Below are 12,669 nucleotides of genomic sequence, written 5' to 3'. Positions count from 1 at the left end.
GAAGTGTCTGGGAAAAATACCATTCTCTGTTAGACTGACAGAGCAGCCTTCCTGTTTTATAACACAGTCAGCCTTATCATTTGCTCTCTGGCCTTTTATCAAGAATTTATCTGTTCAAGTAGTCCTAAAAGTTGTCTTGATACCTCTGAGTCAAATTAGGCAGTGACATCTCTGTCCTTGTTGCACCGGAACGTAACAATATTTTCAAGAAAAAAAGATTACATACACAATGAAAGCAGACAGAAATACTTCACCCTAGGGAACAAAAAGAATCTTTTAAGCCCTTAAAATCAAAATCCCAAAAGACGGCAAGATAGCTTCTGTGTGAGATGTTTTGCAGCCTACAGTATCTGCTATCTATCTGAAAGATAAGTTATTTTCAAACACTGTGATTGATGTGAGCTGCCACAGTCAGACTCCTGTTCATTGACAAGGAAAAAAATCTCATTTTCAGACACACAATAGCTGGAGATGAAAAAAAAAAGAAAAGTGCAGCAAATGAGTGCCAGGCTTTCACTGACTGTTTAGCAAACAATACTTTAATGCGGTTTAAATGTATTTATATTTCATTGTAATTTTTTGGAATGGCAATGCCAATAAACAAATCTTGCTAATTTTTCCATTGTTTTTTATGTGACCACAGTAAAATCAGTTGCTTAACTAACAAAAACATGCTACATGTGAAAATACATTATCTTGTTAAAAAAAAAAACTGACATAAGAATGCAGAAAATCATCACGTTTTCCCCCTACACGTGAACTGTGCTAGCTTAAACTTAAATGTCAGTCACAAAAAAAAATCAAACAATCTAAAAAGTAAATCACATTGTATGTGATGTAATGTAAATAAAAAAGTTAACTGCTGCAAAATGAACTTAAGTTACAGCAGGTTTTGTGAGTAATTATTCTGACATCAAACAAAAAAGAAGGTCAGGGTCACTTGTGTTGTAACTGGATGAATTTCCAATTAAACTATTGTATTATGACAAAATGGATTTTGAAAGCAGTGTCTCAGGCTGAATGGACCCTTAACAGTCCAGCCTCATTTCACGCAGCGCTAAAAACTGAAAACAGTGTCTCAAATAGTAGAAGGACGGACAGTTCTCATGAGCCAGACTGACAATGCCTTGCTAATTCATAACTGGTTACAGCCTCAAAGCATGTTACCAAAAACATATGGCCCTTTCACTTATTTTTCGGAAAGGGCCATATGCACTGCTGCTTGATACAGCAAATACAAATTTAAGAGCAACTGGCAGTGTATAATGGATTAAAAAAGAGTGATATTTCTCACTTTCAGTAAATTCCTATATTGCATATTTCATCATTTGCTAATTTGCTAATATAATCACCATTCCCTTTGCATTTGACTGATACAGTGCGTGATGTTTGTTTTGTTCAACAGCTTATGTAACTCAGCCAGCAGGGAAACAGCTTCAATAGCTGCGGATTTCATTGCTGACAATGAGGATGCCTTTTAATTAATTATTTTTTGTTATATGTGGGGGCAGTACACAGGCAGCGAGTTTCAGTCCAGTCTGATCAAGGTTCTGCTGTGCCTGAATTCTTGTAAGCGCAGACTGAAGCCAGCTCACACTATGTAGGAGTACAGGTGACTGTGAGCTTTGCAGTAAGGTCTAGGTCTGTTTTTAAAGCTTGTTTAATGGCTCCTTGTGAGGCCGTACCACTCTCTTTGGAGACTGGGGAATGCTTCTTTGCATTCAGAAGGTTGGTGCTTATTTCTTTCTGTCAGAGTTCAGATGAGACAACTCAGGACAGTGAGAATGATAACAGTGCTGGCTTCGTTTATATCTGACTCCAGGGGATGGATGAACATTTCTGCTAGTTCACAAAAGACAACAATTAACATATCACACAAGGTTGTCTTGGTCATCAACAAAATGTGTGGTTATTTATTACAAATTCCTGCTTCTCTTTCCAGCTTTCAAGATAAGAGAAGGCTATAAGCAGTGACATGATACATTAACTAAAAATACTTCTTGTCTGCTTCATCCACCAAAACCTTTTTACAGGTTTTGAGGAATTACTGTTTCCATCATCCGGCATTTTGGCATCCAGTAAGATCAGCTAGAAAAATGGGCACGTGCCCTGTGTGATATGGGATTGTGGCAGCCGGGGCCCTTTTCACATAACAAGCCTATGTTTGGCATTAGGGTTTTCAGCAGAAAACTAGTCCGATCACCTTATAAGGTGCTATGAAAAAGTGCAAGTGTGCATTCTGAGGCCATCCCAGGGTGAGAAGGTTAAAGGTTTGGCCTCTTGGCAACCAGTCTTCCTCCTTGTTGTGGTGTCCTTGAGAAAGACATAAACACCTCTCTGCTCTATAAGTGCTGAGCCTCTTTGCCACTATAATTTGAATTTAGAGTTTACCCTCATGGATGACACTTGCATGAGTCACAGCACATTATGATAAGTGGCTACTGTAAATTGACAGTGAGACTTCTTTATATGGTCTAAAAATGATGGGGAAAGGCATATGCTGTGCATCATGTCTTTGGTTTATACAACAAACCCATATTTATCATTCTCACTGCTTGCTTAACTTGTAGGAAGAGATCAGGTGGCGTCTGGAAAATGAGGATTTAGCAAAGGTGAGGGGGTCTTTGTCAGGAAACACATGCAGCCAGCATACAACGAGGTATTGAGAATCAGCATATAACACAATAAATTGTAGTCTACCATATATTAAAATAATAAAAAGCTCAGATGATTTTTGGCCCAGACTATTTCCTGATGGTTCTTGAAGCTAACCTGAGAAAAATCTCATTAACAGTCAAAAAGATTTCTAGAGGAAATAAATATGTGGGACTTACTATGAGAGACAGATGAGACAGCAAACCTTCACTAAAAATCCAACTTCGTGTCGTTTACATTTAAAAACATATTTTATAAAGTAACTTGATGAGTCCTCTGTTTGTGGGATTTTGCTGCACTCATGTGGACAAAAATATTACTACACACTACACTTTGTTTAAATGATGATTTTACAGTATTGCCATGACGTATGCAGGGAAGAGAACAAGTCTCTTCTCGCGATATTTACTTGAGGGGTCAGATCTGAACCTGGCCATGTGTGAATGTTGCCGTATCTACCACGGAATAGTTCATACAGCCACAGTTTGCGCTTTATTCGTACGTATTTGTGAATACAGGTATTAAAATTTGGATTAAAAGGCCGACTGTTCCTGTTTGGCAAATTATATATTTCGTGCACGGTTTCCTTAAAGTTAGTTTTACCAGAATATATTGTGCCGCTTCGTGTTAGCTTCGCCAGTTCAGCTGATGTGCCAGGGTGCATCTTTTGGCAGAAGGATCTCGATATGATGTCTTAGCATAACATGCTTAAAGTCCGACCGCTGTTGAGTGCCTTAGTTAACCACACATTGACGTTAAAGACAAAAGGTAAGCCAAGCTAACAAAAAACACTGTGATAGTATCTGCATTTATTCAGTCTTATTCAGCTGTGGTTGAGTCTGTGCTGCTGTGTAAGGGTCATATTAATTACCCCAGTTTGCTATAATCATCTCCTCAGATCTCTTGTTTAAATTTGTGTGAAATGTATTTGCAGTCTCATACAAGCTCACATGGTATAACTCTTCTCTATAACCATGTAGCACAGAGGTGGTAGTATATGAGAAGGGAGTATTCTGTGATATCTTCACAGGTGGCCTTTATAGACTGTGTAGCATGATGAGTGAAGCGTCAAAAGATGAACACACAGCCAAGCTGAGGAAAAGAGCCAGTGAGGAAAATGAAGACTCCGCCGAGAGGGTGCAGGCTGCAAAAAGAATAAAAGCAGAGGGGGAAAACACTGAAGATGAAAAGAAATACCCTAAAAAGAAAGTGGTCCTCCTCTTGGCGTACTCTGGAAAGGGATACTATGGCATGCAGGTCCATATTTTTGCTGGTTTCTCCCCATGTTGGTTACAAGATCTTTATTTTCTCATTCCATGCTAAATGTAAGTGTTTTCTGTGTATCAGAGAAATCCTGGGACGTCTCAGTTTAGGACCATCGAAGATGATCTGGTCACCGCACTAGTTAAATCTGGTTGCATTCCTGAAAACCACGCTGATGACATGAAGAAGATGTCTTTCCAAAGATGTGCCAGAACAGATAAGGTAGGGGTTTGTACAGGTTGTACAGTGGGAATTCATTTCACTGTGGCAGGCCTACAAGGCAGTTCTTATAATATTAAGCCATGCTAAGAGTTTGCACACATCATTATTACTGGTATGTCATTATGATAAATTGAACTTGTTTAGGGTGTGTCTGCTGCTGGCCAAGTAGTGTCTCTCAAGGTGCGACTGATTGAAGACATCATCGAAAAAATCAATGAGCATCTGCCACCACAGATCAGAGTGCTTGGTGAGATGTTGGATCCACTTATCCTTTTCTGTTTGATGAATTAAGCACAAAATCTGTCAAAAACTTAAGTTACTTTAGTTTAAGTAGTATGTTTTTTTGATTGGAGATGAGAGGATAGCTGTTAGTACTGAGAAATTAATTTTACGTATTTTTTTTCCCCACAGGTTTTAAACGAGTGACCCAGGGTTTCAATTCCAAAAACAACTGTGATGCTCGTACATACTCCTATATGCTTCCAACAGTGGCCTTTTCCCCTAAAGACTATGATACAGGGAATATAGCTGCCTTTCGCTTAGATTCAGAGACACTTCAGAAGGTAAACCGTCTGTTTGCTTTCTACAAAGGCACCCATAACTTCCACAACTTCACCTCCCAGAAGGCTCCAAATGACCCCAGTGCCCGCCGCTACATCACAGAGATGTCCTGTGGAGAGCCTTTTATCTGCAGCAATTCTGAGTTTGCAGTGATCACTGTGCGAGGCCAGAGCTTTATGCTGCACCAAATCCGCAAGATGATCGGCCTGGTGATTGCGGTGGTAAAGGGCTATGCGAAGGAGGAGGTGATTCAGCGGAGCTGGGGACAGGAGAAGGTGGATGTGCCCAAAGCTCCAGGCCTGGGGTTGGTCCTGGAAAGGGTTCACTTTGACCGGTACAACAAACGCTTTGGAGGGGATGGGCTGCACGAGCGCCTGGAATGGGACCGTGAGGAAGAGGCAATCAAGGCCTTTAAGGAAGCTCACATCTACCCTACCATTGTTGAGACAGAGTGTCAGGAGGGTTCCATGGTCAGCTGGATGTCCACACTTCCTATCCACGACTTTGAAGCCACAGCGACTGGAACACAAGACAACAAGGATCAGAAACAGGTATCTGGGAATTCTTTATAGAGAAACAACGTTTATTTAAAACACTGATGTATGACATGAAAAACATTCAATTTTGTAACACATTCTGATTCATTGTTTCCCTGTTTTTTTTTCCCCAGGATAATGCAGATGGAGGAAATGACTCAGATTAATTCACACTGCCTGCTGAAAGAAGAGACATTTTCTCATCAGTCTCCTTATTTTGCTGAGAACTGGCTTCCTTTTTAGGTCTAAAACTATATCTTCCAAACTTTACTTTTTTTATTAGTGGGTTTAAATTCTGTTTCTCTTATACAAATGTCATTAAACATAAACAACAAGATAAGAGACGCCTCTCTGTTCTTTATTCTAATGATTGTTTCTAATTGATGATGCCATAGCAAAACCAATGTGGATGTGTGTATTGTTTGTCTATTGATCACTTCAACAGTACATTTACATCTAACTTTGTTCGAAAACCACGTGCAAACCCTTTCACAGTCAATTAGGTCCTGCTGAAAACCTTTGGGAATGGAATTTTTAACTTTGAATGATGATGAATCAGAATAATCAACATCATCAGGATAAAGACAAACCACTTGAGCTTTTATATCAGAGCCAGAGAAGAAAGGGTGTGTTTGACAATTTTTAGTAAAGGGACAGAATCTATTTGATCCATGGATGGGTTACTGGATGGGCAAAGCAGGCACAGTACCATGGGCCCATGGGATCGGGGGGCCCTGGATCTGGTCCTTAGTGTCTGTTTACGGTTATTGTTGGCAAGGCAAGGAAATGATTGCAAAGAGATGCAAAATGACCAGAGAGGCAAAAATGACTACACAGACAGCTACAAACAGACACAAGACAACTTCAAAGACCAAACAACTACAAAGAGAGGAAAAATGTTTGTAACAGAGATGACAAGCAATGACAAACTGACAAAAACGAACCAACTTCAAACAATGTTTTATGTCGCTTTCAGTCTGCATCTGAATCGCGGAGGGGGTGGGGGTGGCTGGGGGGTGTTTAAATGAATGTTTTGATCTGAAAGTGATGTGTCAATAGAATTTAGTGTGATCAAGATCTAAAACTTCACACTCCAGCCACTGGGGGGCGATACAGCCGGTGTGTTGTTAAGACCAACGTCGCATTCAATAGCGTTTGGACGTATAGGAAATCAAGACACCCACCTTTCAGCTTCCACGGCAGTGAGATATAGTAAATATCTCACAGTACATATGTAATATACACGACAATATCTATACAATCCACTAAAAATTAAACGTTAATAACATTTCTAGGATGTGTGCTTTCCATGAAGTTTTCCAGTAAGGTAGTCGAAGCTTTTCGTATTCGTACGCTGTTACGTGAATGCAGCACCACTGAGTAAACATGGCGCCGGCCAAAAAGCGCAACGTGAGTTCGGTAAAAACAGCAGAACAAAGTGGAAAAACTGCTAAAATCGACCTCAGCAGCAAAGTCGAGAGTATACTTGAGAGCAGAAAACATGCCAACGATGTTTTTGACATACTCGAGTTCCTTCAGGTAGATATACACATCTACACTCATTTGTTTGACGACAAAAATGCTGGTAAACTTAGCTAACGTTACAGTAGCTTTTACTTCTTTAGGTTTCTAAAACATTATTCTGGATGTCCTTTGTCTTCTCCGTGTGTGTTTGCAGTCAGAAAAAGAGAAGGATGTTGTCAGTGCTGTCAATTCGTGCAGCAAGTTGTTCTGTGCCTTGCTGGAAAGAAAAGACCTGATTAAGGGGAAACTGACCGGAGAGGAGGAGGCATTGAGTGGTGAGCACAGGATGATTATTCTTTAAAATTAACCCAAGTTACGAGATTGATGTCAGTATGTTCCCCACCACCTCTGATGTATCCACAGCTCTAGAATAAAGTGATACATTTTCACTAGAGCTGCAAATTGTATCCTCATTCTGTTTGTCTCTACGTTTGTCTGGCTCAGGAGAGTACAGTGCTGAGGACAAGTACCGCATCTTCATGAGACACCGTTACAACAGTTGTGTGGAGATGCTGCTTGAGCACCTCAGCCATGAAGTTCACGATGTACAGGTGAGCTGACTGAGGTTTCCAAATGGTTCACCTGTGTGGACAGAATAACAAATCTTCCCTCACATGAAGTGGTTTTTAAGTGAGTATATAAGTGATGAGATGTGGGAAGTTGAAGTATCTGTGATTCTTTTCCTATACTAGACTATAGAGTGCAACTGTGTTTTGTGTATGGGTTTTGTTTCTGGTTGTGCAGAAATGAAAGCGAACACAGTAAAACACTTTGTGGATTATGATTGTGCTGTGATATCTGTTTTTTTAAAATATAAATAACTGTGTAAACACAGGAGAGTGCCCTGTGCTGCCTGATGAAGTTTGCTGCAGAAGAAGGACAGCATCCTCTCGAGGATTTGAACTGGAGTGAACACTACAGCTTCCCGAGGGAACTCATCCAGGTTGGATTCTGTGTCATACAACCTGCCCATCGGTTGTAGAAGCAATGAAAAAGATATCTAATACAGTGATACTGATATATTTACTACCTCTGCTGTGTGATTTCAATAATTTCCCCATGCTTTTAGCCAAAACAAGAGATAAGGCAGTTTCTTATTTTAATTTAAAAGCTTTGTGACATTTGGATCACAGGCATCTTCTGATATTCCTGTCTCATTTCATTCTCAGGCAGTGGTAGACAGGCTGCTGTCCAAAACTACAGACAACACCCTGCTGATCTCCAGGTTCCAGGAATTCCTGGAGATGGAGGACGTACGCTATTATGTCATGAGCTCCATCCGTGAGAATGTGGGCAAAGTCATGGACAAAAACAAAGGGGTAGGAGAACTTTTGCAAAGCTCATCTGCTGCAGTTGTGCTTGTTTGTTGTTATCACATTAAAGATGTTGTTTTTTGAATGGAGTAAACATTACTTGGTGAGCTGAATACTACTGGCTTGTCTTGTTCTTCTTAGGCAGTGGTGCCCATATACCAGAACAATGCATTCACCCTCATGTCTAACATCAGTATGCCGAGTCAGGAGTCAGAGCTCACCAACTTTATGGTGACACAGGAAGGTGAGAATTGTTTTGCAGTTGACATTATGCCATAAGCAATACATTGTCTGTTTCCACTTTGTGTTAATGCTGTTGAGGCAAGGTTTTTTTGTACATTAATTTTTTTTTAGTTATTAGAGTGATAATGGATTTTTTTTTTCAGCCAAACATGAGGACTGGAAAGCTGCTAAACTAAATGTAAGTTAAATATTTTTAACCAGACCTTCACATTTCTGCTTGCAACATAAATGTTATTGCACAAGATTGAAAAAATCCGACCTTATTACAGGAACACAAGCGCGTCTTTGAGAGGATGTGGCTCGGCTTTCTCAAGTATAATGTAAATATTTAAATTGCACAATCATCATTTTTGTTCTCTGTACACATCTATGACACGGTGCTGTCAAGACTACGCTTTGCCTCAATACATTTTCATTTCTCTGTTGTAGTTGCCAAGCAGCATGTATAAAAAGGTCCTGGTGATCCTCCATGACTCCATTCTGCCCCACATGAGTAAACCCACGCTGATGATTGACTTCTTGACTGCTGCTTATGAAGTTGGTAAGTTTTGCATGTGGCTTTATAGTGACAGTACGCCAACAAAATCCATGGGAACTAAGAGTGACTACTTTAAAATAACCATAAAGGCATTTTTCAACTCTGGTTTCCAGATGTAGTATTTGAATAGGGTGGTGTTTATAATGATAAAATAACGTGTTGTCATATTTTCGTCGAATAGGTGGTGCAATCAGCCTGCTGGCCCTCAATGGCCTTTTTGTCCTCATACATCAACACAACCTGTGAGTATTATGCAAAATAAAATGGTTTGGCCATTTTTCATGTTAGCGACAGCAATACTTAGAAGTAATCTGGCCACAAGACCAAGATATTTTTGCATTACATAAATACTGAATGTTATGTGTTTGTATGTGTGTGTGTGTGTTTTTTTTCCAGGGATTACCCTGATTTCTACAAGAAGTTGTATAATCTGCTTGAGCCCTCTATTTTCCACGTGAAGTACAGAGCCCGCTTTTTCCACTTAGCCAACATCTTCCTTAGCTCCAGGTAAGATCACTCATGCTTCACTTAATGTTTTTTTTTAACCTCATTTTATCCAGCTATATCTGTCTGTATCTCTCCTCTGGTGGGACAGGTATGCAGTTGTAGCAAATGCTATTTGAAGTTGACCTGGTGTATAACCACACATTTTGATTGCTGGCCAATAATGAGCCCCACTGAGCTAAATGCAGGTCAAGTGAGTCTGCAGCAGTAGTTGCTGGGGAGATTTTGCTCTTGTGATTCAAACTGTTAAATAACCTAATTATTTGCTTCACCACTGTTCCAGATAATGACCATAAGAAACTCAAAGTAACTCATATATTTGTGTTTGTGCTTGCCTCCAGTCACTTACCAGTGTACCTAGTGGCTGCGTTTGCCAAACGCCTGGCTCGTTTGGCTCTTACAGCGCCGCCTGTAGCCCTCCTCATTGTGCTGCCCTTCATCTATAACTTGATCCGTCGCCACCCGTCCTGCAGAGTCCTTATTCACAAGCCGAGCACAGAGGATGGTGAGCGTCAGCCTCTCCGTAAATGGTTTGGCTTTCTTAACATTTGTGATTTCATTTGTCTAAAACAACATATTCAAACTGGAGGAGTTTTAGATGATCATATTGATGTTCATAATGGCAGAGCCTCTGGAGGACCCGTATGTAATGGATGAAGAGGACCCTGCTCAGTGCCGTGCCTTAGAAAGCAGCTTGTGGGAAGTTAAGGTGAGCATTTAATGGTTTTTGATTCACAAATTAATCAGCCATGACACAACAACTGAGTTGTTAGTCACAGTTTTTCTCATGTTTATTGGAAAACAAAGATGAGAAAATGTCATATGGAGTCTAGATTCATGGAAGTATATTTTATTTTGAAGTAAACTTAGCATTCTGCTTTTCTCCCTTTCTATAGACATTGCAGAAGCATTACCATCCAGATGTGGCCAAAACTGCTATGTTGATCAACACACCCCTGTCAGAACAGGAGGATGACATCAGTGAGGTGCTAGAGCTAACAGCGTATGAGGTGATGTGACACTTCAAAACTTAAGTGGTTTCTACATCTGTTTCTGTAGTTTTATTGTTTAGTTAACAAGTACACATTTTTTTCTATTTGTGCATACAAACTAAATGGAAATTAATGCAGCTAATAATTCTCATAATCATTTTAAGGTCATCTGAATAGCATGATTAATATCCCTTGTTCTTATCCCCAGCTGATGGAAAGAGACCTGAAGCAGACCCAGACCAAGAGCATCCCACTGGAGTTTGAAACTGCCTCACAGTTACTAAAAGGAGGGGGAGATGTGTTAGGGCAGCACTTTTGTCTGAATTAAAATAAGTAAAAGGAAGGGGCTGCGTTTTACAGTGTAGTATGAATGTCTGGGACCAGTTCATGTATCACAATTTGGACTGAACATTAGAATTGTACTGACTGCCCTTCAGAAAACTTACATAAATGTTTTTTTTGTTTTTTTTTTGAGAGCAGCAGCAACAGCAGCAACAACAACAACAACAAGAGCATCAGAAATGTATTTGAACTGGAATTGTATTAACATTGTTTTCTCAATGACTGTTAATGTCCTGAATTTTTGACTATTGTACATCAATAAAAACATTTCCCGGAGCTCTTTGTCATGCATGTGAATAACCACAATGGGACATAATGAGCACACTAGAGACTATTCAGCTCTGTTGCCTTACAAAGTTTCTGTTTGGCTTTTTGTTTTGTGACACATTTAGTGTTGAGTTCAGTCTCACTGCTCCAGCAGCAGGTAGCCCTTATTAGCTGAAAAAGCTCTGCTAAAGTCTATATGCAACCTAAACACCCACATATTCTCAGGAGTTGATGACATGAATACATACTGGATTTCTGTTCATCAGGTGGCCAGAAACACGACTTTAAATTAATGCTAAATTTGAATCAGGCAATCTTCAGCTAACACGTTAGCCTCACAACTTTATAAGGCAATATGATGTAACCCCACACAGCTACACTGGTGTATTCACTTAGGCTGATTGTATCCAGGTCAAAGGTGAGCATAGCCAAGTTGGCAATGACATGTGGTCACTGAACTCCATGTGCTAATGTAGAAGATGAGGTGCACCCCACCTAATAAAATGAATTGGGGAGACAGGATTTTAATAAAGCCGACCATTAATGTGTATAGGCACTTTAAGTTTTCATTTGTTCCAAAATGAGAAGTGTTTTATGTAACTGGTATAGGATTTAGTTTATCTGACTGTATCAAGGTAATGCTACAAGGAGCCATGAGTCTTAACACTGATAAGAGGCCAGTTCTCCCTTCATTTCGTGATACCAGGTGAGAGTTTACCCTTAAATGCTCTTTTTTCCATGTCCTGTGCATATTTCATCCTCTTGTTAAGTACAGCATATGGTCACACAGCAGGCAGCCTTGGGTACAAGAACGCCGTGAGAGAAAATTCTGAATCATAGCTGTTTGAAAAGAGCAAGTCATATCAGGGAGAAGCTGTCCAACACCTACTCACAGACAGACTGACACAGTATAAGGAGCAAAGCAGTGGAAGCTACAGAGTCTGCAGTGAACCTGCAAGATTTTGAGTTTCAGCGTATTTATGTCCTTTTTCTTCCTCTTCTCTGTAGGCTTATTTGTTATTTAGGATTACAGCCGGAGACATAGCACCAGACTCTGCCAAAGCCGGGAATCTGAGAAACCAGAAAAACAGAGGGTCAGTGAAGAGGATGAGAGAAACTGAAGAACCTCATTTAGACCGGTAATGCTCTTTTTAAGTGATGCTTGAGAATATATTTTACTGAAATGAATACATGACTGAATACAAGAATTTTATTGCAGTTTACCAGGTGCAACATCACATCCTTTGATGCAGTTTTACAAACTTGTTCTCCTGTTGTTGAAACTCCTCCACTGCAGACAAAGTTCATGCATTAAGAGTTTGAGACACCTCTGGAGCTTGGTGCAATGCTGCACAACCATTCATAGCTGCTGTTGCAAAGGAAATTTGTTAGAGGAACTTTTACAAATCTGTTTAAAATAATGATTCCATTACTGAACTCCACTTGTTCCTGTGCCATGTAAAATGATCTGTCTTTTTAATTAGGTCTAACTAATTAGATCTCAAGTGTAAACAGTGCAACAATGAAGAGCTGTGTGCTCAGAGTCCGGCTGAGTTGACTACTTGGGGTCACAACAGTAATCCACTGATGTCTTCTTCACAGGAAGATGATATGCTTAAAAATAAAGCAATGATATCATGAAATTAATTGTGGTAATGGATTGATAGATTTAATTAATGGGTAGCCAGCAAATGAGACACCCCATTCAG

General features: G+C 39.9%; 2 protein-coding genes across 2 annotated transcripts; both read left to right on the top strand.

The window, feature by feature from the left end:
• The first annotated feature begins 3,077 nt into the window (after nucleotides 1-3,077).
• On the top strand, nucleotides 3,078-5,577 carry pus1 (pseudouridine synthase 1). The gene is made up of 6 exons (XM_041058195.1): nucleotides 3,078-3,423; nucleotides 3,686-3,912; nucleotides 4,003-4,140; nucleotides 4,285-4,387; nucleotides 4,552-5,252; nucleotides 5,372-5,577. Exons 1-6 carry the CDS (start codon nucleotides 3,360-3,362, stop codon nucleotides 5,402-5,404), a joined length of 1,266 nt encoding a protein of 421 aa, XP_040914129.1. The 5' UTR covers nucleotides 3,078-3,359; the 3' UTR covers nucleotides 5,405-5,577.
• A 1,046-nt stretch (nucleotides 5,578-6,623) lies between these two features.
• Nucleotides 6,624-10,969, top strand: noc4l (nucleolar complex associated 4 homolog). The gene is made up of 15 exons (XM_041059104.1): nucleotides 6,624-6,776; nucleotides 6,916-7,036; nucleotides 7,206-7,312; nucleotides 7,597-7,704; nucleotides 7,931-8,080; nucleotides 8,216-8,318; nucleotides 8,461-8,495; nucleotides 8,587-8,637; nucleotides 8,747-8,858; nucleotides 9,037-9,097; nucleotides 9,252-9,362; nucleotides 9,701-9,864; nucleotides 9,986-10,068; nucleotides 10,256-10,369; nucleotides 10,560-10,969. Exons 1-15 carry the CDS (start codon nucleotides 6,624-6,626, stop codon nucleotides 10,677-10,679), a joined length of 1,593 nt encoding a protein of 530 aa, XP_040915038.1. The 3' UTR covers nucleotides 10,680-10,969.
• Nucleotides 10,970-12,669: the final 1,700 nt, after the last annotated feature.

The sequence above is a fragment of the Toxotes jaculatrix genome, chromosome 16, assembly GCF_017976425.1.
Source record: "Toxotes jaculatrix isolate fToxJac2 chromosome 16, fToxJac2.pri, whole genome shotgun sequence".
In the NCBI taxonomy this organism is placed as follows: domain Eukaryota; kingdom Metazoa; phylum Chordata; class Actinopteri; family Toxotidae; genus Toxotes; species Toxotes jaculatrix.
The sequence above is the reverse complement of the archived record's forward strand: the minus strand, read 5'-3'. Positions and strand labels throughout refer to the sequence as shown.